The sequence below is a fragment of the Oreochromis niloticus genome, linkage group LG6 (genome assembly GCF_001858045.2).
Source record: "Oreochromis niloticus isolate F11D_XX linkage group LG6, O_niloticus_UMD_NMBU, whole genome shotgun sequence".
NCBI classification, from domain to species: Eukaryota; Metazoa; Chordata; class Actinopteri; order Cichliformes; family Cichlidae; genus Oreochromis; species Oreochromis niloticus.
The window spans coordinates 29,486,221-29,512,838 of record NC_031971.2 but is presented as its reverse complement, the minus strand read 5'-3'; the positions used below and the strand labels follow the sequence as shown (position 1 = coordinate 29,512,838).

Here is a 26,618-nt window from a genome sequence, read left to right as displayed (position 1 = left end):
CCATCACATTTATGAAGGCCCATCTTTTCCTTTAAAGGCAAGTATTTTCCATTTCTGGGTTAAGTGGTACTTTTCAGTTTCACTATCCCTTGATGATTAGCTTTTGATTGAAGACAAGTTGGCATCTTCCATGCGAAATATTGCAGACTGCAGCAACTTGCTAGCAATCGCAAGGTTTTGGGCAGATCACCTTATATCTCTTTATAACCAATTTCACACCAGCAACTGCAGGTAACCTCCAGCAGCCAATCACCTGATGGTCATGGAATACACACTTTCACTGGCGGTTACCAAGGAGTCTCCGATTGGTCTCTAAGCCTGCATGAATGGGGTTTAAGCAATCAGTTTCACAGAGATTGCCAATAATCACTCAACATCAGTCAGGGGTTACAAATTATTCCCTTGCAACTGATGGCTGGCAGATGGTCACCAACCAGTCTGACCTGTGTAACTGGGGGTTCAATGAAGCATCTATTTAATAGATAGACAGGCAGACTGAAAGACAGGTATGTCATGAATACAGCTTTGTATTATTTTGTTTAAGAAAGTAAAGCATTCAGCAAATATATTTTACATATCTTTCAGGAACATTGCAGTAATGTGGCTGCTTTATTCTGGCAAGCTGGACACCAGAAAGCTTTTTCTAATTTAAGAATACTGCTTTAAGCCAAACACTCCTGGCTATTAATTAGGCTGACTTCACAGACTAGCCAAAAAAAAACACACACACATATAAACACACTATTCTCAGTCTCTAAAAGGTGGGGGTGGTGAGTCTCATATCCCATGTATCACACTCACATTTTTTCTCTCTCACCTGAATCAAAAGTCTGTTCTGCTCTGCATTTTGTCCATACTTCCTACCCCCACATCAACACCAGGTTGGATACTTTAAGTGTAATTTTAAAGGATGTTAAAAAATATCCAGTCTGATTGATCTCTAAACAAATAAAGCCTTGAAAAAGATTAGATTGCACATGAAAAACTAAAATCCTATTCCCTTGCTTTTCATCCATTTATCTCTTCGATATTTGTCTGAATGACTGCACTGCAGAATGTCTGACAGCAAGCAGCTCTCTGGTATCTTAAATGAGAAGCTGGTTAGACAGTCAGACTGTCAGATGCAGTGCACTGGAAAATGCTTCCCCACAGGAAACATGACACTTTGGACCTGATTCTCTGCGCTTTGTTTTTCATTCATTTCAGGGGCTGAGACGGGGGTGTCACTTTATAAGAACAGGCTAATTTAAGCATTCACAGTAGCTTTTGATCTAGTTTAAACTTAAACTGCACTTGAACCACAGTGTCTTTTATAATTTGTGACGTACAGCAAGTTGTTGCCATAAAGCATTTCATCATTCATTTTTAATCACATGTATCCATTTTGTATCATGGAAATTGACCCCTTTCACTGTTAGCCTGTTTCTTAGTAGTGCTTTTTGAGCTGTAGCTCAAATATCTTCAGAAAAGCCCCAAATCTCTGGGGCTCCTGTCCACTGCACTAGCTGCAGGCTCATATTTGGTACTGTGGTGGGTGTGAATTCAGCTCCAGCCGTCCTGTTGACAGTTCTACTGCACTAGCTTTCTGGGGCATGATGCGTTCACTCTGGATGCTTTCCAAGCGTTTTTGTACAGGAGAGTGGGGGGCCCAGCCTCCTGCAGTATTTTATGCCTTCAGACAGGTAGATTCAAAAGGATACTGAAGGTTTCAAGAAATTTCCACTGGTAAACAATAGTGTCCAGTGACCTTGCCACCAGAGCACAGTGAAGGAACAAATCAGCTCTGCGTCTTGGCTGTGCTTTCAGTTGGAAATGTCAAGTCCAAATTATGTTTTTTCACAGACAGATGGAGGAAAAATATTACTGCACTGTAACTCGGCTATGACTTAATCCTTTCCTTTCCTTTCTTTTCCTTTCCTTTCCTTATATTTTTTCTGAAATCTGTCCGTGTGTTTCTTCAAACTGGAGTGTTTCCAGCTGTCACACTGAGATGCTTCCCTCACCACTCCTTTGCCCTGCTGTCAGACCTCAGGAAGTGAATGATCTTCTGACACCACAATATGGCAAGCTATGGTGACATCATGCTCGAGTATGAACCTCTCAGCTACGGGGCGTTTACATTGCTGTGTGAAAGCTAAAATAACAAATAACTGAGGAAATTTTTTACCTTTGTTCAAAATAAATATATGTACATCAGAAGATATACATTTGCACAACAGAAAGCTGAACCACCCTTCACTGACAGGAAGGATGCAATCAAATCAAACACCCTCCTTCTGGGAAAAAAAAAAGGTAAGCAGCAGTGCAGACTAAACACTGCTGAATGGCTTTCCTGCAATCCTTCACGCCCAGCTTTTGCACTCCTGAACAAAGTGGAAAAACAGCCATTCTCAATCACCTGCTGCACCTTCTCTTCTCTTCTCTTCTCTTCTCTTCTCTTCTCTTCTCTTCTCTTCTCTTCTCTTCTCTTCTCTTCTCCTAATTAGTAAGTAATGATTTCTATATAAAATTTTCATCATTGCCCGGCACTTTCACTTTTTTTCTTTCTTTTCTTTTTTTCATGACTTTTACTTGTAGTTTTGAAGGGAGACACCATGTAGTTCATATGAATTTGTGAATATGGGAGAACAAAACAAAGGGTGGATTGGAAGAATGCTTCTGACTGACTAAACAAAACTGTAATTATGTTTAATTACAATGTTTTTAACGTAGTGAAGATCATCACATTAACTCCAGGGCTGACTTAGATTGCTTTGATGAGGAAAGATCAGGAAAAAAAGTAGATTTCGGTGTGAAAAATTTATCACAAGATGAAACAATCTCCAGACCAGTGGGCCTGTGATTATGAGATGTGCAAGGTCTGTAAAAGCCTATAAAGACAGCTCGGTAGTTAACTATTTTGACAGGTTGTTTTTCTCTTTTTTTTTCATAAAGAGAACTGTACTGTATGAAACTCTGATCCCATCAGTCAACCAGTCAGTCATTCAGCATTTCAGTCAGTCACACTCAGTGTCTGCTCACTGCTTGAAGCTGTAATGCCTTTACGCATTGCAGCAGTACACACCTCCCTATGTCTGGGACTTCAGAGGTTGATGGACACACACACACACACACACATACTCACACACATATAGAGACACACACATAAATTACATGCAATCCCTCAACTGCCCTCCCCTCCTTTTTACCCCTCACTTCACCTCCTCCCTTTCATTCTTTCAGCATCTCTGAGGACCTCAGAGTGCGGCAGGAATGATGGACAGCAGACTAATATCCAAAGAAAACCACCCCTCCCCTCTGACTTCACAGAATAGCCGGAGAGAGGCCAGTATGCCCTTCAGAAAAAAGAAATAAATAAATAACGTGACCTACCACTGAAGAGAGGAAATGCTGGCAATGATACAGCACTAAGAAAAAAGGGTGTGCTGAGAAGTCATCAATATTGTAATCTGTTCTTTAAAATATGAATACTGAACATCTGCTCTAGAGACATAGACATTTCATTGTCATACAATTATCACCTTGTGAACGCACTAGATGCACTAAATACGACTAATGCACACGATGTCCCCAGTGAATCACGCTATTTAACATTTTAAGACTACAATTATGGAAGTAGAATGGATCTTACGTTTTTAACATTGTGAAGATCATTAGAGGCACCTTTGACAACACACAGGAGGTGATGCATGAATCCTCGATGCTATTTTAGGACAGTAACTATGTAGAAACTTGCTTGGGTCTGCAAGGGGATAGGAATGAAAGCAGGGATATCATAAAGGCTTATCAAGGAGGTGCCATCTATTACAGATATATAGAGGAATTTAAATAACAGTAAAACAGAAATAACTTTTCAACGGAATACATATTTTAAATCTTATTCAATTCAGTTCAGTTCGGTTCATTTTATTTTATTTCAGTTCAATTCACTTTATTTAGTGTTAAATCACAACACCTCAAGGTGTTTATTTTCTTAATTTCATAATAACTCTTATTCTTATACTTCATCATGTGAAAAGTTCACACTTATTTCTGTGGAGGAGGTTTTTTAAGTGATGAATGGACCACCAGTCAAAGGTCATAAAACTGATGTGTGCATGCAGCATTTAAACATACAGTTATGAAGAAGAGTTGTCTGCAATGAAATTAACAGCTGGCTTTTTTAAAACCTTTCTTTAAGAAATGGCACAGCAGCACTAAGGTTCTTCATGTGACATAATCCTCCTTAAATTCAACAGCAGTAGTGCCATAAGCCAGAAATTTAGCACTCACTGTGTTGTATTTTACTGTCAGCTTCTCTATTTCCTGGGGCACCAGCTTAAGTAGACCAGGTCCAAGTAACTATTTCTACAATGGACATATACATGGGAGTTGAAATTGAAGGCCATTGCTGATTATCCTTCATTTATTATAACATTGCTGGCATTTTCATGTATTCCATACTTATACTTATTCTCTGATAAGGATTTTCTAGCCACATACCTTCAAACCTGACAAAATTGCTAAATGGCGGATGTTGACACTGTAAACTAAGATGCTGGATATGATATCTGTTAAACATTAACATCTGAGGTAACATTATGATGTTGTGCAGTCATGTAAATAAATAAACATATAAAGTTTTCACATGACTCTATGCTGCAATGAGAAAAATTATGGACACTGTGAGAATTAGAATGGACCATTCAGGTGTGTGTTGATACGACGCCAATGAAAAGATATCAGCAGTGAACCGATTGTTGCTGCTTATCTGAGAAGGATTACAAGACCAAACAATCTGAAATACATCATTCTACAGTAGATTATACACAAGTGGAAAACAAAAAAAACATTAGAAATCTTCACCGGAGTGGACACCCCAGCAAATTAACCCAAAGGTCAAACCACAAAATGCTCTGAGAAATTGAAAAAAACCCCAACTGTCAAATTTCAGACTTTACAGGCCTCAGTTATCATGTTAAACATTAAAGTTCATGCCAGTACAACTAGAAAAATATTGAACATGGAACATGTATCGCTTGTTCGGTAGGGTTGACAGGCACAATTACCTCATCCAGTTGTCCCACACAGTGGTGCAGGGGTGCCGATCTGGGCTTGTTTTTCAGCTACAGGTCCTGTGCACCTTGTATTTAATGTGTTGACCCTGAGCTCCCATTATTCTAGAGCCAAATGTGAGGCCATCAGCCTGACAGCTAAAAATTTACCAAAATTCAGTTATGCAACAGTACAATCATCCTAAACCAGCAAAATCTACAACACAATGGCTGAAAAAGAAAAGAATCAAGGTGTTGGAATAGGACAGTCAAAATCCTGACCTCAACCCAAATAAATGCTATGGTGGGACCTTAATGGAGCTGTGCATTAGAAAATGCCTGAAAGAATAGTGGGCCAAATTTCCAGAAGAACAGAGACTGTTAACGTCTTCCAGAAAATGAATACTACAATTAAAGGTGACTCTACAAGCTACTGAATAATGAGGTGTCTAAGTAGAAGCCTCCACCCAAATTAGAAGAAACACATTGTAGTGATGGAGGACAATCACGGGACAATGGCGTATCTCCTTGAGTATGCGTGATGCTGTTGTTACTAAATATTTTTAGGTTATAAACTGTGTGATGGATGCGTGTGTCAGAGTGTGCTGACTGGACACAGCTTCCTATGTCTTGATTAATTGATGGCAGATTCAGCAGTACAAGCTCCCTTTGGTGCATAGTGTTCTCTCTGCCTGTCTGTCTCGCCATGTCTGCAAAGTGTGTCAATATGGAAAAAAAGCCTGGACATTATAGGTACTTACAAGGGCATTAAAAAAATCTTATTTTAGAACTGGAGGTTCACTAGGCCCGTAGCATCTGAAACAAGGTTAAGTTCAGGTGATAAATATAATCTTTGTCCTTTATGTGGGTCATCTCCTAGGGTGTGTACAGGAGAAAGACTTGCATAAGGACAGACCGGAACAATTAAGAGTTTCTAACCCTAGAAATATACAAATGCCTACAGACACAAGAGTCCACATAGTAAAACAGCTTGACACCAAGGCATAGACAGACAAACAGCCCCAGGAGGCAGTTAAAGTGTGGCACAGAGCATTACAAACCAACGAGGAGAAAGGGCAAATATGGTCGTGGGCTGATAGGCAACAGGGAACAGGTGAAGATGTGGATTTCAGGTGGAGACAAAACAAACTATAAGCCTAAATGGACTGAGAACTGACCTGATCCAGCTGCTGTGAGACCTCTATATGCTTTCTGGATGAAAATGTGGATATTTTTTGGCTCCAGACATATTGTTCGCACAGGCTGTGGCTCGGGAGAGATAGAGCGGGTTGTCCAGCATACATTGGCAGACTGATCTGAACTCATCTGGTCCACAGGTTAAAGAGGGGGAAGATATCGAATCCTCAGTTGACACAGCCATTACTGCGTGGGTGTGCATGATAAAAGCACCATGCACACTGTATCTAACAAAGCACTGCACAAGTACAAGTGAGTGTGACTTATGAATGGTCAATAAACCTAAAACATACAAGTTCAGACTGTGAACTAAAGTCATGGTTCCGGCCTCCCTACTCAATTCCTAGCATTGGTATACACTTTCTGTACTGACCACAGCAGTTCATTTTGTTCATGACTGATAGGTTCAGTAAAACTATGTAAATTCAACAATGTGGTTTACAGCAAAGAAAGATGAAAATCTAATAGTGACGTGAGTAGAGAGCTGTAACATAACATTATATGCTGCATCTCTTTTCTCCTGCCAAGAAAATATTTTTAAGAGGATATTGAGACAGCTTACATTACTACAGTTCATCCCTGGTCTGACAGCCAAAAATCAAATATAAATATTTCAAAATATCTTAAGGGCTTAGTTTTACCTGCCAGAAAGCTAAATTGTTGCTTCTCAAAACATTTATTCTCAAAAGTTTTTAGAGCAAATGAAATATCGTGTAAAAGGAGCAATTCGCCTCTGCACTTGGGTCCTACGGAGCGTTTTAACCTGTTTTAGATTACCATTTTAGTCCAGCCTCACCACTCTGACCAACCTTGTGCCCAGCTGCCTGAAGCGGTTTTCAGCAAATAAGCTCTAATAACCCCAACAAACCACAGACAGAAAGATGCTGTTAACCAGCTGGGATTATGATGAAGCATTCAGGAGCGAAACAGTTACACATCTACCTCAGAAGTAGCAAGACGACAGATGGAGTTAGCAGAGCTAACTAGACTGAACACTGGAGTTACACCTGCCAGCTAGCCACTGACACTAACAAATACATGTTTAGCTTTATAACCCTTGACATCTTGTTTTGTTTTTGTTTTTTGGAGTGCATTGAAAAGAAACAGATACTAAAATTTATCTCATCAAAACTGGAGCATAGACTTCTTGAAGGCCCTGCATGGTTGTGAGTTGGAGTTCCTACATAGAGCCTACACAGAGCGTTGTCTGCATGTTGCAGCTATGGAGTGAGACCAGGAGGCAGTGTCAGAAATATGTGGAGGATCTGGCCATATTTGTGTTTGTGCTTTTTTTGCAAGCTTAAAATGACTATTCTAGGAAGTGCAGTTTATTTCTAACCTATCTAAGGTTGACATATTTTACAACATGTTTTACTTGTTACTTTACCTGTTGTCCTGTTTCTTTAAATCCATAGTACTACATAAACTGGTGTGGACAGTGCACAGTGAAAAGTTCCTGTTTTAAATTGTATGTTATGTTGTTGCTACCTCCAGGAGCTCCAGCTTCCTCCCACAGTCCAAAGACATGCAGCTGGGTTAACTGTTAACCCTAAACTGATTATGGATGAGAAGCAGATAAAATGTTTAAAGTGTATAGGGTCACAAATCAGAATAAGGCACCGTATGATTACGTGTGAAATGTGGCTTAAAACCTTTTTAATAGTTAGTAAGATCACAAAAGTGTTATATAAATGCTAGTCTGTAGTACTGTAACACAGTGTATAAGGGAAATAATATGAGGACTCCTTCAGCATCATCATGACAGTAAACAACTGATACGAAAGATCTGGCTTAACTCACTAAAAACAAAACTTTCAACAAACAGTCTGATTTGCAGACAATGACGGAAGACGTCATAATAACGGCAGTCTTCTCAATAACACCCGTTAAGTATCTCGTTATAGCTTTTGTTATTCATTTATCATCATCATTATTATTATTATTATTATTATGAACTTTGTATAATGTGAATTCATAAATACTAACAAACAAATCTGGAGCATGTTTCTTTTGTGTTAAAAACTGGTCATTTCAATTGAGGTCAGTTTGTATTTATCTATGTATGACTTATTTATGTTAACCATTTCCTGTGCCGTATTATTTACATTATGATTACGTTCTCTATAAAGAGACAATAAAAATACGAATTTTGAATTGTGAATAATAACGAATCAAGAGCTAATCAGTTCAGAGGTGTGAGAATATCTGAGGTAAAGAACCAAAGCTGTTATAGCCTACTTCTTGCACGTTGTACTGGGTAATTAAGGCGCTCTTGTTACTTACTGTTACTGATAGTTTTTAACGTTGTTATAATGAAAAATAAATGGAGTTTGGAAACTGAAGCTCCAGTTAGCCCGGATTAGATTCATGAGCATCCCTCCTTCCCCCTCCCCTTCCCTCTGCATGTTCTTCCCTCGTCCTGCAGGAATAGTCTCTCTTCCTCCACCGCTGCAGCCCGGCATGTCCGCAAACTGAGAGCGTGAGCGGTGAGACACGGAGAAAGACACAAGCCAGCCTTTAAGACACACGGCTTGTATTTTGCGCCTTCCCTTTGAAGGAGAGAAGATTTTAACACCGCGACGAAGCTTTTAGAAGGGACTTGGACGAGGATCAAAAACAAGGTAAAGGATGTCCCGAGCAACCACTGGGATGTTGACGTGTGGCTTCGCTGTACGGGACAGGGTGCGTGATAGGTCCGGGCACTTGGTACAAGATGCCGATGCTTCCGTCCACTGAAAGACAACAACAAAAAATAACAAAGAAACAAAAAAAACTGGCATGTGTGTAAGTTGTGCCCCCTGAAAAGAGTAGGGGATGCATAGCTCTAAGCTTGTAGAGTAGATAGTACATTCTGTGCATGAACTGTGGCGAAATGCTGCAGATAATAATACAGTGTTAACTGCAAGGGTTCATACGAGGAGAAAGAAAAAGCTGCAGCTAAGGAGACTGATGAAGAGGAAGGAATCCAGGAAATGATTTGAGCATCTGAGCATAAAATGACGAAAGAGCGATGCCGCAACCGTGCAGCAAGTTCTCAAGTGGATTTTTTTTTTTTTATTCTGCTATAGTGTGTATTGCAGTGTCAGTGGGATGGTGCGAATGCTGCAGAACTTTACATGGTTATGTCCTAAAAAGGGATTTAACACAGGCTTTGAATCCTGTAGAAATGTCTTTGGGACATTATAATCTTTTGAAATGACTACAAATTATCTTGACGTTTGCACGATCCAGTTATGAGCCCCTCAGCAGCAGCGTAGAGAATCATCGCCTTTGTCTTTATAAAGTTATAAATGAACTGTTGATTTGTTCTGAATACCTACAAATCCAATGTAAGTGATTATTATAGGAATAAGACATGCAGTAAAACGCCACGGTTACCAATATACTCACAAATAAGAATCAGACGTACTATAAGAAATCTGCAGAATGCATATTAAAAGCAGCATGGTCAAGCTTTCTAAGACCCATGCACTGACACAAATTGTGCCTAGGTTTGCTCATCTTTGACCCTGTGTTTGTTTCCCTCTGCTTCTGGGAGTTATTTCCATGAAGACAAATCGCAGGCAGCCCAGCAGTGTCAGCATAAATTTGCACAAGACAGAGCGCAGTTGTAAATTGAGGGCACAGGTGCCTCAACCAAACTCAGGACACAGTGTTATCCTGAAGGGTAAAGATGTTTTAACCGCTCGAAGTTTAACTATTCCCTATTTTATTCACATTTTGAGATGGTTTATGTACATGTATAGCGCAGCTAATGGAAATAAAATTCCAGAGAGCTACTAAATATGAAGATATTCTCTTTAGAGTGACTCCTTTACCAAACAAGGATCTCCGTCTGAACATCGTGTTGTGTCCGCATTGTGCCTCGTCATTTCTACCCCCACCCCAAACCCATCCCATCAAACTTGTGTAAGAATCACTGGAGTGAAACAGTGGTGTTCCTACAGTCACAGCTTGTGTATTCTGTCTCCCTGGCTGCAGGTCTGTCCCTGTAACGCGACCACTGAAGGAGGAGAACACAGAACTGCTTCATCATGAATTTTGTAATGAAAGCTGCGCTGGGAGGTGAGTAGACTGCCTGGCGTGAGGTTGATTTAACAGCACTGCAGCGTAAAGGATTTAACGGGATGCTTGGCGGCAGTAGCAGCAGTATACTGGTACTGGCCTCATAGTTATGGAGACACTGGACTGCATCCAACATCAAACTACTCTCTATAGCATCATATTTCCTCTTTGTTTTATGCCAACTATTTTTTAAACCTCCAATGCTGCAACATAACTTGTTTCAATAACTGCATCCTGTTGGCCAGTGCTTCATTATTGTCAAGAACTGCTCAGTGTTTTAACCTTGTTTTTATGGCCAGCGTATCAGTCTGGAACCAGGATAAGGACCGCTGCAGATGAAATAGGACGGCAGCAGCAGCAGTGATAGATCTAGTCATATACTAATAATACGTCTGTCAAGTGAAAAAGCCGCGTATCTTCAAAATGTCACCTTCTGAGGACGGAGGCAGCCTTACTGTAGGTTGATTTTAATGCATTAGGTTTTCACATGATTTTAATACCCAAGCAGACTCGGCTTTTCAAGTCCAACCAGTGGCACCTTTTGAGGCGAGGCGAGAGAGATAGAGAAGGGCGGTTTTGCCAAGAATTATAGCTGACTTTTGTCCTTTAAAGCCTTCAGGTATTATCCCTTAGAATATTATCTCAGCTATTATTTGCCCCCTAATTAATCCTCATTATAGCTCTGTAATTCATCCTTCTCGTCAGCTATAGCTTCAAGGTGAAGGGCAGGAAAGTTGTACAGTAGTAGCTACAATGCAGCGGTTTCACTCATACCTGGTCAGTCGTGCATGATGTTGCGCTGTTGTCCAGGTTACAGAGATGTTAGGCAGTTACAGCTGGAGTTAAAGCATAGCCCCAACTCCTCATTGGGATGCAAAGGATGCAAGCGCTGCCTTGTTCTGCATAGCTCCTGTGCCGTGCAGCTGTGCTGTGAATTCTTAAATCAACTGCACTGCACTGGATGTAGTTTTGCTCTGCATAGGTTGGGCTGCACTCCCCCTGCAGACATTGGGAATAGATTTGACAGTGTGGGTGTTTATCTGTGTACTCTGCCAGTGCAGGGGCAGGGTAGTGTGTTATATAGATGTGTGCACCTTAAAAAAGATAAATTACAGTGAATGCAAAGACCTGTTTGCGTGAACAGATCCTTGTTGTATATGTGAGAGAAAGGTGAGAGAGTGAGGATGCAGGATGTACAAAGTTTGACGATTATCAGGACGGGTGTCATGTTTAATATTTAATAATTATTCCGTCTGGGATACATTGCTGTTAATGCCTTTGCATGTTACACAAACTGCAGTTCCAGTCTGGACACAGTGACCTCTTTCCACGAAAATGTCCACGAAGTATTGACAGTGCGAAACATCATTAAAGCTCCCTAAGGGGGGGTGAAAGGTTAATGAAGGAGGCAAGCCAGTTAGCCAGTTAATCAATGAGCTCAGCTATCAATCTGATGCTCAGAGCCTGAAAATCAGTCAATCAATATTTGTGAAATATTATTTAATTAATTAAGTTGGATCACTGAGTCTGAGCTATTCACTGTTTGTGGTTTCATTCCAACCAGTGACCTTTGTTATGTGTCAAACCCCTCTCTCCCTTCTCACATTTCCCTGAGGCTTCAGTGACAGCTATGAAATAAAAAAAAGAAAAGAAACAGAATAACATGTTTTATTAATTAGCAATTTCTTACAATGTTGGTCAGCTGGGTGTCTAATTGAGACTGAAATATGACCATTACTACTGGGTGGATTTCTATGACATGATCTCCAGAGTGTGCGTTAGGTTACTTTTTTTTCAGCATCTCGTGATGTTTCATCAAGCACCGACATTAGTTCTAAAATTAATCTGTGCAGCACTGTGCTTAATGAGATATTAGGGAAAATATCAATCAAAATGCTGACCGTGCCATAAATATCACTGTTCCTGATTTCAATTTTGTCATCCTTTTCAACATTGTCAACTGGTGCAGCAGCACACTGCTCCCAGCCCCCCCTGCTATGTGTGGAGCTGTCAAACAATGACTTTCAGGCTTAAACATATCCTATTAAATGGTCAGGATGCACAACCTGTAATGTGAAATGGTGTCAATGTAAAACTACCAACACATGTTTAGGCTAGCCTGCCTAGCATGGGATGTGGCATAGCTTGTTAGGCTAGAAATATCCTGGATGTCAAAATGGAGACTTCGACAAAAGCCTGGTCTTCATAGCACCAGACTAGAGGGAACATCTTGTGGTGCTGTTGAGGAAATACTCATTCACCATGTTGGAAGTTAAAAGTGCTTTGAGTAGAACAGTGTTATATAAGAGCCAGTCCATTTACCATTCATCAGCTGTTTAGGGGCACCATTAGAGATAGGGTTATGGGCTTTGGAAGGGTCTCAGAATGGATTTAGCTGAGGTATCTTGGGCATCTGATTAGAACGCCTCAACAATGCTGACTCGGAGAGGTTGTGTAGTCATGGGCAACCTTAAGGAGACCCAGGGAACTCTGGCTTGGGAAAGCTTTGGTGTCCCCTCAGAAGAGCTGGAAAAGGTGGCTAGGGAGAAAACGTTCTGAGCACTTCTGCTGAGATCTTGGAAAATGGATTAGTGGTAGAAAATGGATGAAGGTTTTCATTCTGTTTATATACACAGGGGTGTTTATAGTGTAAAAATAGCAGGGAGCCAAACGTGCTACTGGGGCCTTAAGATCAATTATCTCTTAAATTTATGTGGAGCACAAATTTTACCATGTTCTTGTTAGTGTTGACCCCTACTATCCACACTAGCATGTATACTCACACTGAAAAACTCCTGATAGAAACATTTATATGACCTCCATTTATTTATGACTGTTTTTTCTCCTTAAGTCAATATTCAGACAACCTCAACAAAACAATTTAAACAATCTGCAGAAAGGTAGCTTGCTGAGAGATAGAAAACAGAATAAATCAAGCAGTATTTCTTCATTTGAAAATATAAGAGGTGCAGCTAGTTTCTACAGCATTCGTTTCCATCCAGTGATGATTTTTTTTTTTTTACCTGTTTTTGGATTTGCTATCCTGTCACTGAGTGTTTTGCTGAGTATGTTTGGCGATGTGCGGATGAGAGTCTGTGTGACAGAGGATGCTGCCAGTGCATTAAGTAATCCTCCAAGGCTTCTTTAGTTACAGATACTTGAAAGAAAACAGCGCGATGTTTAACTGTGATGATTCAGCAGGACTAAGATCCAAAGCTTGAAGAGTGCTGGGTAGTTTGCTGCATTTGCCACAATCGACACCGCTGGTCACGCGAAGCCCAGACATATTATTTTTCCTCACACAACAACTACAAAAAAAAAGAAATCCTACCAATGTATTTTTATACTGTTGCTGTGTGCAAGCTGCAGAAAGCTACTAGATGGGATACAAACACTGTAATTGAAAAAATTGTAGGCACCTGCTTGGTGATGCAGACATTTTAAAATACAATAATTCTCCTTTGTTTTTTTATAAATTTCCGTCTTACTAAGAAGCAAAAGAAATACAAAGAAAAGAACAAGATGTAATGAGATGAAACAAGACTCCATATTTTAAACCAACTTAAGGAACTTCTCAGAGTAAAATGGCATGCACGGATGGGCACATACAGATGAGTGGTGCTTAGAACCACTTGAACAGGTATGTTTAGGCTTGTTTATATCATTTAAAAATTCCAGATTATCTCTCAGTGATTAATTTGTTTTATTTTGTTCTTCATAGAAAGAAACTGGTGCAGGAGAGTCTTCAAGAACATTTCAACAACAAGTTAAAGAACAAGTGCAGTAATCTGCACATATCTTGTCTTTAATAAGTCATTATAAATCCTATCCACGGGCACGTAAAGAGAGGCCGAGAATGCTTTTTGCTGATTCAGCTATTTTCATGAAAATATAAACTACACTTATAGAGAATTATACAGTACCTCGAGCTTCTTGGACTACAGTTTAAAAGCCCACAGCATCCTAAAAATCTCCATTATGGAAACAAAAAATTATGCATTTAGATTAGATTTTATTATTATTCATCAGTGAAGATCTGTTGCTAGTTCTGAGCTATGGTACAGAGTAATGCAGCTTTTGCTTTCAATCTTAAAATACCGGATCCACTTTTGTCTCCTTGTTAAGTGATTGCTTCGACCTCTGAGTGCTTGGATGCTGACTTGGCACCTCCTGACTCCTAACTAAAAGTTGAAGTTAGTTTGACAGAATGGGAAGCTGTTAAATGCCCTAGTCATTTAGTCCCAAGGTCTGGAGCTCAATCAAACTCTGAAGGCCTCAGGCAACAGCAGTGACACCACGACTGCTGCATCTGCAGAAAAGTCAGAAGTGCAATCGTCTAGTCAATAGTCACATTTAATTACTCATTTAACGCACGTTAACGCAAGTTTTATATTTTTTCCATTTGTTCAGCTATGGGAAGGTTAGATGTGCCAAGAAGATTGTCTTTACACAGAATTTTGCAATTCGTGTACACTAGAGTTTATATGTTTGTCTGTTGGTGGCACCAAGTGTGCAAAACACAGTCATGAAACTTTACAGGTGTGACGTTCAAAAACACCTGAAGGCCAGCTTTGAAGATCTGTTTTGGGGGACTTTGCAGTAGGACAGTAGACAACTAATTGAATGGGCACAGTGGAATTTATCAATATGACACCCAAAGACTAAAAGGCAGGAATTGGAAATTAAATAGAGCACATGCTTAATATTGAGTATTATGTTTTATTTGTCAGATGTTGTGAATGATACGGAGACTTGCATGTGAAACCGATGAACAGAAAAGCTGACCTTTGTTTGGGTGAAGATCAAAGTCCATGAATGGCAAAAATCCATGAACAGGTGGTAAAACATAATGTAAGACTGACTAGAAACACAAGGGAGGTTAAACAGATGCTCCCACAAAGGAGAAAAGAACAGACTGGGCCTATATACTCCTATATATATATATATATTAAAAAAGCGCAAGGAACATATGATTTTTCAAATAACACGGGAAGTAACCAAACAGGAAATCGCCAATAGTGATGAAAAATTTTACAATAACCCATGGGGAACTCAGGGGGGCGGGAATAAACAAGGTAAAATAAAAAAGATATCAAGAACAAAGAAACTAAACACTGAGGCATGACAATAATATGGAAAAACCAGAAGGCTAATGAAAACAATGAAAATCAAACTATAACCAAAAGCTGGAGCTAAGAAATCAGACTCAGTCCCAAACTTGAAATGCTTGGTCAAAGACCCGAGACCATGACATGAATAATGTCTCATAATTAAATACACACAGTTCCTTCATCATTAAATTAAAAGATAAGTATGCCAGCATAGCTGAATCGCTCATTTCTGCTGTTGTCTGGAAACCATTAAGGCTAGATACCATCTTCTGACCCATGAGCACCCAGTAATAATTTCTTCACCACATATCTGATAGTTCCTGCTGCAGTAAAAGACTCCAAGACCACATTTTACCATGATCAAACACGCTTACACACAGACTGCTAACTGTTGGCTAAAAACTGCAAAGAATTTACTGCTTCACCAAATTAGTGTTCTATATATTGTAAACAAAATGGGAACATGCTACTGTTATTCCTGGTAAAAATCTGAACACCCCATCGTTTCTCTGCTTTAATAATATTTAGTTATTTACTATAACACATAAATGTGATCATAAGACATTTTTATTAGTTAAGTCTGACAAAACTGTGGTATTTGAGGTGGAATGAACAGAAACGACACCTTGAGATTTTGCTTGCTCACCCCATCGCCTCAAAGTAGAGATAATCACATTTAGCAGGCTTCTAATATGATTGGCAAAGGGAGCGAGGCCTTCATTACTTGATTGGTGTGGAGGTCTACAGCTGACACCCACGCATAATTTTCCCATTTTCTTCTTGTGTTAACTCCAAGAAATCAAATCATTTCCAAAAGTGACCTTGAGCTTTTGCTGGAGTGCAAGGTGTGCGTGACTGCATGTCTGTTTGGTAGACCCAGATTCAACAACTAAATTATTCAACCATGTAAGGCATGATAAGTGAAAGAGAGAGACGGGGGAGGGGTTCAGAGAAAGGCAAATTCAGAGAAATTATCACTTTTCTAATTCTTATCCTGAAGATGCTGCTGCAGCATTTTTTTTACTAATACCCTTTTTCCTGTGCTGAAATGGCCATGCCACCTTCAGAATGAATCTCAATTCTTGCACAAACTTGCTTAGAAGACAGCTCACAAGCTCAACTGCTTGTTAACGCAGCTATCTAATCAGCCAATCACATGGCAGGAATTCAGTACGTTTAGGCATGTGGAAATTTTCAAGACGACCTGCAAAAATTGAAATCGAGCAACAGAATGAAAAGAAGGGTGACAGAAAGGTAATGGAAGTCTGTGTATTTCAGAAACTGCTGATCTGCTGGGATTTTCCAACACAACCATCTCTATGGTTTACAGACAATGATCTGAAAAGGCAAAAAATATCCAGTGAGTGGTAGAGGAGATGTTAGACTGCTTTGAACTGATGGGCGGGCAACAGTAACTCAAATAACCACCTTAAAACGAAGGAATGCAGACGAACACACATGTTGAACAGCGAACAAGACGACACCGGCTGCCAGTCCTGACAGCTAAAAACAGGAAACTGAGAGTAGAGTTTGCATGGGCTAACCAAAATTAGACTACTGAAGATTGGTCTGGTCTGATGAGTCTTGACTTTAGCTGCAACGGTCAGGCTGCTGTTGGTGTAATGGCGTGGAGATGTTTTCTTGGGACACTTTTGAGAGAGGAATAAAAGCTGACATTAAAGCTGCTACCAATTAGTAGGCTAAAAAAATATCAAAATCACAGTCAACATGCTCGCTACCATCTCCTCCACCGTCTCACAAAGCTGTTGAGACAATGACTTGTAGCCCAAAGGCCAAACTTGCTGGAAATCTTTACAGCACACTTGCGAACTTTCTCACCACACATTGGGCTTAGAGGGGATTTGCCTGAGAACTTTGAGTGGGAAAATAGAGATAAGTACTGTTTATCTGATTCTGTCAAAAGTTGAAGCTCTGTGAGAGTTAGCTAAGGTTAGTCTTCTTTGCCACTTTCCTTCAAGACTTTGGATTTAACAAAGATTTACTGAAGAACTTTTAGAAGGAAGGGATTAAAGAAATGACACTTCTTATTAAGCAGGAAATGCCCAAACATGGAGGAAAGAAATCATATTATATTAATTAAAAAAGAGAAGTGATACAGGAAAATGATTTAAAATGTTGTACTTGGATTATCTTGGAATTGTATTTTCGGTGTGGTCAATAGCAAGATTATCTACAATATCCAATGGCACAGCACAGCAGGGCATGTCTATGTCTGTTATGGATGAAGTGGCTTATATTACTGATTTTAATTGAAAAACATAGCTCACCACAGCTTTGTGATAAGAGCAAGCTAAATAAATTTACTTTGGTTTAAAAGGGCGTAAATGTATCTGTGGCAAATGGCTTACAAAACAACAGCCAGACTCATTGCTCAGTTTTAAAGCTATCATCCTTTATTCTATTTAAACAAATATGATCTGAATGCACAAATAGGATTTTGTGAAACCAGACCAAGTTTATTTTGGTTTGATTTAGTGTTGTTAAAATAAGAGCTGAGGGCCCTTTTCACCGTGTTTTCCTAGGGAATTATTTGACAGTGAGGCTCAACTAGTTGTGAGTAATTGCATTACTGACAGGATTCAGCAGCGTTGTTTACACAGCTTCTGTTGGAAATATTCCAGATCTGGGCCATAAGCTGATCTTGAAGTCCATGTTTATCTGGGATTTTCTGACACTGACAGTATCGATTCATGTAAACATTTATTTCAGTCTCCATAGTTTCGCATAGTGCAGTGCCTTTTTCCTGACTAAACCAGTGGTCAAAGAATAGTAGTGTTTCAGTTAACAGTAATCGTTGTCTGGGCTGGTAACATTCAAAATTTCTTAACTTAATACAGCAGGTTCTCTACTAATTGGAAGGTCGGCTGATTGATCCCTAGTTCCTCCAATCTATGCGGTGAAGCATCCTTGGGAAAGATACGGAACCCCGAGTTACCACCAGTGCATCCATTTGAGTGTGTGTGTGTGTGTGTGAATGTTAGATAAAAGTACTATATATTCTATACCTGCTGGTCCATTTACCATTTAAATGGTACCTTTTCTCAGCACATATGAAAGCAATACAATGTTTATCATCGTGTGAACATGTGTGCACATTTTAGTATATGAAATGTGCACTTGCATTCAAAGACATATAAAAAGAAATTGCATAACCATGCAAAACCTCGTTTGACCATATATGTTGACACCTAAGGACTTTAGCTGTAGCCTCCCTCTCTTTCACTGTGTGATACAGATGCAGACTTGAAAGGAGCAAGCATAGCATGGTCTGCCAGATGTTGCTGTGTTGGCTTCTATGTGCTACTCATCCAGTGCTGATGCAGCTAGTACCTCACTTTACCTTGTATTTCTTTCCTTCCCTCTGAATTTATTCTCTTTAATAAAATTTATTCTGTATAGGATTTCTCTGTCCTTTTCAGTTTAATATAAGTGGCTCATTAATGCTGTTGATACATTGATTAATATCTTGGTTGAGAATAAACTCACTGCTGGTTGGGTGTGGATAAGCAGGGAACACAGATATGGAGTGAAACGAACTTGCATGAACATAATTTGTATAGATGGAAAAAGAAAAACGAGTTTCCTGATGCAGTAAACTAATAGGTGACGTAAACGTCACTGAAATTCAGTTTGGATTCTTTTTATTCTCATTGAATGATAGAACTGAAGGAATTTGGAGTGTGAACTTTTTCAGCCTCCGCAGTGGGAAAAAGTCTGAGAACCACTGAGCTTGTTAATAATTGTAGCTTTGCTGCTCTACACTTCCCATACAACACCTGTTCAAACTGTCTTGAGATTACAGTCTTCTTTCCTAGCCCCTGGCTAGAGCTATTACTAGTTCTCCAGTTGTCAATCCCTTACTTTTGCAAGCCTAGCAAAGTATAAGTGTGTGAAACCAGCCGTAGGAGGTGTAGCTCCAGGGTTAGAAAACTTTTCCTCCCCTGTTATAGATTTTATTTTTATGTTTTTTAACATTTAGAATGTGTTCCACTTCATACACAAGTTGGATCTTATTCCGTTGAGTGTACTTTTTTACATAAGCACTGGCACAGTGTGTGTGCAACCTGAGCTGTTTTAAGTCTTCTTCCTTTGTAATAAAGTTTCTGTGAGTCTGTGGAGCCCCAGAGCCTTAGAAATAGCCTTGTAACATTCCTAAGACTGATGTCTTTCAATCGCTCTCGTCCTCATTGTGTCTGGAGAGCTTTTTAGATTTTGATATTGTGTTCTTCTAGGGGATCTTTCAGCATACTTAACGTCCTTCTGAATTCAAGTGGTGATTTGACTGAGCCTGGGTGAAGCTTCGACCACAGACAGAATGTAAACCGTGTGTGTAGCCACGGTTCTTTAGCTGAGGTCCTGTTTTGAAGCCTTATTGTGAGCATTTTTACCATCGCCATCCTGGGTATTTAAATCACGAGTGAGGAGTGGATCTGACCAAGAAAATGAGGACACTCAATACACTCAAGTTAGCATCTTGTCAGTTAAAGTAGTCCTGTGCTAAATCGTACCCTATTTCTATTTTAGGACTATAAGTTGTAAATTATATGTTTTATGATGTGTATAATCTGTTGCATTAAATGTGACTTAAAATTAAAAATGTGACTTTTTAAATGTATTTTTATTGAGGTTATAGATCAAATGAGCTGTAGGGCCTTTATTACAATTAGAATTTTTGCAAAAAATTATAATTTGGAGGTTAACTAAGAGGGCAAATAAGCCTACTTCTCCATACAAGCTGTAATGATTCGATGTTATGAGTGTTGTCCAGTAGTTTTACTATTAGTCTGTTCTAACAAAGCCCAGATAACCTTTTTTGCTTATGTACATACGGGCATCCTTTAAAACTTGTGCTTTGTGACTACTCAGGTTGCTTTGTTTTATGCTAAATTCTGTTTGAATATTTGATGCAGTTTAGTTTGAGATGTGAGCAGAAGAACTTTGTCATTTATGTTTTGGTAATTACTCAACACAAAAATGTGTTTTTCGTTTTCTGTCCTTCAGCGTCCTTGCGCTCGCCCATTGCCAACTCATCTTTTCTCGTCCTCTGCCTTAAATGTCTTTTATCTCTCTCTACATTTTGCTACAGTTTGTATTTATTATGCTGATGAATCAGAAAAACTAACAGCACCGGGGGAAGGCTGAAGGAGTAGTCAGTCTCGTGTCTTGGTTGCTTGATTTTTCTCGTCAGACGTCCTTGCCTGCCTCTTATCTTTTCAATCCCACTCTTCGCTCTAACCTCACTCTCTCGTTTACTTCACTGTTTTCTCACACAACTTATTCCTTCATCCAGCACTTTCTCCATATTGCTTCCTCTCCAACTTTCCCTCTCTCTGTGTCACACTGTAACTTCACATGAACTGTTGGATAATCCCACTAACTGGAACACTTCAGCAAATTGGGCTTGATTATTTTTGACAGATTCTCTCCTTCTCATCCCACTCTTCTTGCTTCCCTTCTTGTTTTGTCAAAATGTATGGATGTAGACTGCCTTGATATCCCAGATTCCTTATTCTCCAGTTCTTCTTTCCGCCTCCTCGCTACTTATCTCCCCCCGTCTTTGCCAAGATTCCTCAGACCACTGGTTTTTCCCCTAATCTTTTATATCATGATGCTTGATGACAGTTTCTACTGTTTTCTATTATTCGTGTTTGCAGAAGTCAACATTTTCTGTACTGAAATCAGGAGGTATTATTTTATTAGATGTATAACTCTGACAGGCACAGGAAGCAGATTTGTGTAAAGCATATTCAGAGGCTCATGCCTTAATATACAGAACTGTGTACTCTCTGAAATCTGTCACCAGTCTTTCATCCTGTGTCATACTGATTATACTGTTAGTCTCTTGAGTACGTTTTTTTCCCCCTGTTTGTTTCTGATTGTTGCAGAAACAGCATATGCTGTGTCATCTGGCAAATAAATGTATACATCGAGAGTGTGCTATGCAAAAACCGTTTGATCCATAGCCTATCTGATATCATCTATTTTCTTCAAATTCCACTTTGATACTTGTTAGGACTGCAGCCATTACTGGGGTCACTAACATTTCAACTACTTAGTTAATGCAGAATTCCATTCAGTTCAGTTGTATTTACATAGCACCAACTCAGGTTGCTTTATATTGCAAGGTAAGGACTCAACCATCAGGCATTTACCAAGCAGCAACACTTGGCAACAGTGGGACAAAAGAACTCCTTTTCAACATGAAGATTCCCAGCACAACCAAACTCATTAGGGACAGATTATGGGATGAGGGGAAAGAGAAGAGAAACAAGGAGAGCATAGAGACACGAGGACAAAACACAAACTGTGGGAGAAAAGACTACATTTCATGGCATGCCATTCACTAGCTGAAGGAAATCATTTTCAGTGCATCATGGGTCATCTTCCAGCAGCATAAGGCAGAGTAACTAAGGGATAGGTCAGGGTCACCTGCTCTAGCCCTCACTATGTGCTTCTCTAAAAGAAAAAATAGAAAAATTGTAATCCTGCTTTTGCAAGTAGAGAGCGTGTCTGTTTCCCAAATACAAGCTGGGAGATGGTTCCATAGGAGAGCGCTCAGATAACCGAAGACTCTGCCTCCTGTTTTACTTTTAAAACTCTAGGAACCACAAGCAAACGTGCTGTCTGGCTCTGTTTAAATAATGTGATTCTATGAGGTTTCTATGTTGTTGGATTTTTTAAAACTTTGTATATTAGGAGAAGTTTATTAAATTCAATTCAAGATTTTTAGGGGCAAATTCAATAATCCCAGCTTTGCTTTAATTTAGAAGGGGAAGGTTATAGGTCATCCAGACCTTTGTGTCTTTAAGACATCCATTCACGTGAAGTAACTCATTTTTCTGCCTTTTTAGATAAGTACAGCTGGGTATCATCTGCATAATAGTGAACATGTATCCAGTGTTTTATGATAACATGACTTCAGGGAAGCATGTATAATATAAAATCCATTGTTTTCAGCACAGAGCCCTGTGGAAGACTGGAATTTAGAAGGAAAAGGCAAATTCAAAGGCTTTTAATGATCTTTCATCTCATCTGCAAGGGACTTTCACCTGCAAATGCTTATCTAGCCGTATTAAATAGGATCAAGGCACAAGGTTCCTTTTTGCTGCCTTTTTGGGTATACTTTGCTGTCCATTTCATCAAAATGTGTCTCAGTTTTGTATGAGTCAGATGATTGTTGGGGCCACATCATCTGCACTGGTCTTTCAATTAGACTTTGCCTGGTATGTTTTGGCTTAATTTCCCAAAATCAAGCAAAATGGGCCATACTGTGAGTTCTGAATTAATAACCAAGTGTCACCAGCAGAGGGTGAACATTATGGTCAATGCAGACATCCATTTCCCTCCATTTCATTGTGACACGACATGTAAGGGCACCATCCAATTGTGAAGACACTACAGTAGAGTACTTGTTTTTATTGGGCGCCCTTGTGGATGCCATGCTAGATTAATAAGAAGAACTGTGGTGTCCATAGCTAATCATGAGTAAAGGTAAGCCCTTGGTTTTGTGGTGTAGCTGGAAGTACCACATTTTAAACCATGCTTGTAACTAACTCAGGCAGCAAAGGAGCCGCGCTAAAAGAATCGTTGAAATCAGCTTGTAAACATATTAGAGGTGCCATTAACAACTCCTCAGACAGTATGTGTTTAAGAAAATTAAATAATGAGTGAAAAAGGCCAACAAAAGACCAAAAATTGAAATGTTATCGCATTTGACGTCAAATAACATTGGATACTGGCAGATAATAATAGCTCTAAGGTGAAATGCTGAAGGTTGCACCTCTGTTTGTGAAATACATCTGTCTCTATTTCATTCAGTCAGTTTACCTGCTTGTCATCTCGTGTCTCGCAAACTAATTTGACAGCTCAATCTTGAAAGCCTGCTGGAGCAGTCGTTGTGTCTAATGTGTTTCTTTTTTGTTTCATGTCTCTCAGGAGGCCCTCCTGATGTTGGCAAAATGCTTGGTGGGGAGGAAAAGGAAGAGGACCCTGATGCAGCGAAAAAAGAGGAGGAGAGACAGGAGGCACTGAGGCAGCAGGAGGAGGAGAGGAAGGCCAAATATGCCAAGATGGAGGCTGAGAGGGAATCGATGAGGCAAGGCATCAGAGATAAGGTATAATGAAAAAAATGGATTTTGCACTGTGCCTAACTAAGGTGTCATAAAGTAAAATTTACAGTTATCAGCCCAACAAACAGAACTATAGTAAGTCAGTCAGTCTTGTGAGGAAAACAACCACCAAAACAAAGACAATAAAGAAACAATTAATGCAGAATTAAATAATCTCATACAATGAGCACTGCTTAGTGCGCGAGAGCTGCATATGGGAAAATTTTGTGACATTCATGTGAGAAACTTAGATTTTTTGTTTTGTTTTTTGTTTTTCACGTACCTTCTAAAGGCTTCTCATCTTGGTGACTTGACAGCACAACTGTTTATTTATATATATATAAAAAACTTGTTTAAAATAGACTACTGTGACATTGTTGTGCTTGCTTTGTGCTATTTTTAAAGCTCTTGTACCCATGAAATAGATCAGTAGAAGATCAGGAAGGAGCTGTGGAGAAGTAAAAAGCTGTTGAAAAATGAGACGAGACTGGATTGATTTAGAAACAGTAATGGTAGCCAGGATAAAATTGAAGCAACGTATACATATATATTATTAGGCCATTATTTGGACGTTTGTCTTTTTTCCATGATTACACACTGTATTTCTTTTATACAAACTAGTCAGGGCTGTAGAGATGCTGAAACTGCAGTGGCTGCAGTGTAACCACTTCACTGCAGTGTGAAAGGCAGGCAGTGGGTGGGACAGGTCTGAAGGGAATAGCCCACTGTGATTCAGCGGGTTGAAAAGCAGCACTCCTCCCTTGGCTCGTCACCTCGTCTATACTTCTTAAGTTCTCCCGGAGGAAAACAAAGAGTGAGGAACAGCTCCCAAAGTGCTTGGCACCAAAAGGATACTGTCAGTTTCCTCCACAGCTTCATTCCTTTGTGCCAGATTGTGTGAAAAATGCCCACACTATGTGCATGTCCTCGCTGGAGCATGGCAGAGCTAGCAGTGTCACGTGCATAGCTGCTTTATTTTATGATTACCAAATTACTTGACTGACATTTGTCAACCAGAAATGGCATCTTACAAATGTAGTGTGTAGGCGTCTATAAAAATGTGATTCACAAGAAGCACTCACTCTTTAAAAAGCTGGCTGACAGCGCAATAATACTTATTTTTCCATGATGTTTTGATTGCAACATTTTTTTTTAAATGGATGCTTTTTTTCCTTTGTGTGCTTTTGTCAAATACAAATTTGCAACGTATTTGTTTGAACTCTTATCAGCATATAAACAAAAAGCAATAACCCACAAATCAGTCATACTTCAAACTTGGGTTTCTGTTTCAACTCTAGTATGGCTTGAAAAAGCGTGAAGAGGCCGAGGCTGAGGCAGCAGCCGCCCAAGAGGAGCCTGCAGCGGGCAGCTTGACTAGACCTAAGAAGGCTGTGCCAGCTGGCTGTGGTGATGAGGAGGAGGAAGAAAGCATCATGGACACAGTGATGAAATACCTGCCAGGCCCACTGCAAGACATGCTCAAGAAGTAAGCTAGGTAGCTAGCTAACATTATCTAGCTTAGTTCACAGGCTACAGTTACTTTCATTTGGTTTTTCTCCTTTTTCAAACACATCTAAACAAATAACATGAAGTTAAATTTTGGCAAGGTGTTATGTTGTTTGGCAAGTCAAGGTTTTGTGATGAAGTAATGCACCAACAGTGTGAACTGCAGCCATTGGACTAAGCTAGGCTGGCTTATCAGCCATGTGAACGTTAGCTATGTTACAAAGCTAACAGCAAGCAGAGGGCAAAGACAACTGTTAGACGGTTTATCCTTCTAGTCTGAGAAGTTTTAAACTCCCATTTCTGTCTCCTGCAAGGGATGCAAAAGCTTTCTTGCACCACTGGAAAATAATACCCTTGTACACCTAATTCATTCAGTTTGTACATAAATAAGTCAGTGCATAACAACCCTCCATGTGGGCAAAAAAACAATCAAAAATATTATATATTAAAAAAATATTATTCTGTATGTCTGTCTTTAAAAGAAAAAAAGTAATAACTTGATAAGCCATATTTTAAAAAGGAACTGTAAAGACTACTCTTGTGTGCTCCTAAAGCTCGTTTTATGTTCAGCCTTGTCTAAAATTAATGTGAAACCTTTTACACACAATGTTAAAATCTCTGTAAAACCTGTTGTCTACCTTCCTCACACACTCCCACAATGCCCTTCATGTAGTATAGTGTTTAAAATGTTTCTATTCTCACATTCTGTGTCTCTTCACGTCCTGCATGCCATTTGTCTGTAAGAGTTAGTCGTGTGAATATGTGCTCCCATCATCTCGGTCTCCTTTTACCCTCTTTGTTATCATGCAAAAAATAATATGGCAATAACACCTGAGTTTGACTGTGTTTTCATGTCTATATAACCGTTAATATTATTAGTAATTAAAAAAAAAAAATATATATATATAAATATGTATGCTTTCAGGAAGTTTAATTTACATGTTTGCAGGGTTTTCCTTTTTTTATTTTATTGTTTTGATGAAAAATGACTGCTTGGCTGTTCATATAATAGCCAAAAACCTTAAGCTTTCAGCCATAAAACCAGAATTTACAGCATATATACTATTACCATCAGGATCAATTAAAAGGGAAAGAATAATAACAAAACAGTGTGAATAAAAAATGTGTTTTTGAATAAGCAGTGTTGAGTCGAGAGGGAATTATAAGACTAGGTTTCGCATTATACAATGATTTGTGAGAAAAAGACTGCCTTCCCTCGATACGCACAGACACACAGTGAATACTGCAGTTTGCCTTCTAATTTAGCTACACAGAAAAAACAGGTGTGTTTTCAAAGAAGATTTAAAGTGATACTTGATTCAGTTTCTTATTGTTGGCTTAGATGTGATGATGGTCCAATGAGGGCAATGCAGGATGCCATGAGCAATAAAGGTTTATCATGTATGTTTCTGCCTGAGATTCAATAAAAACTTAAAACCTTGTTCACACATAAAAGAGTGTCGCTGTCTTATTTGTGATATTCCATATTTAAATCATGATGGTAAGTTGCACTTTACAGACTAAGTATACATGCAGTATTTGTTAGATTGGAACAATTAAGACGTTCTGAACAGTAC

The 26,618-nt window shown here is 39.3% G+C and overlaps 1 protein-coding gene across 1 annotated transcript; it reads left to right on the top strand.

The window, feature by feature from the left end:
• Positions 1-8,646: 8,646 nt before the first annotated feature.
• cplx2a (complexin 2a) lies at positions 8,647-26,496 on the top strand. The gene is made up of 4 exons (XM_005454762.4): positions 8,647-8,851; positions 10,212-10,295; positions 23,363-23,541; positions 24,834-26,496. Exons 2-4 carry the CDS (start codon positions 10,265-10,267, stop codon positions 25,023-25,025), a joined length of 402 nt encoding a protein of 133 aa, XP_005454819.1. The 5' UTR covers positions 8,647-8,851; positions 10,212-10,264; the 3' UTR covers positions 25,026-26,496.
• The last annotated feature ends 122 nt before the right edge of the window (positions 26,497-26,618 follow it).

Bases quoted from the DNA above. Each gene is read 5' to 3' on its own strand.
- cplx2a (XM_005454762.4), top strand. From the start codon at position 10,265: ATGAATTTTGTAATGAAAGCTGCGCTGGGAG. The intron at 10,296-23,362 runs GTGAGTAGACTG...CATGTCTCTCAG, and splicing joins AATGAAAGCTGCGCTGGGAG to GAGGCCCTCCTGATGTTGGC. The intron at 23,542-24,833 runs GTATAATGAAAA...TTTCAACTCTAG, and splicing joins GGCAAGGCATCAGAGATAAG to TATGGCTTGAAAAAGCGTGA.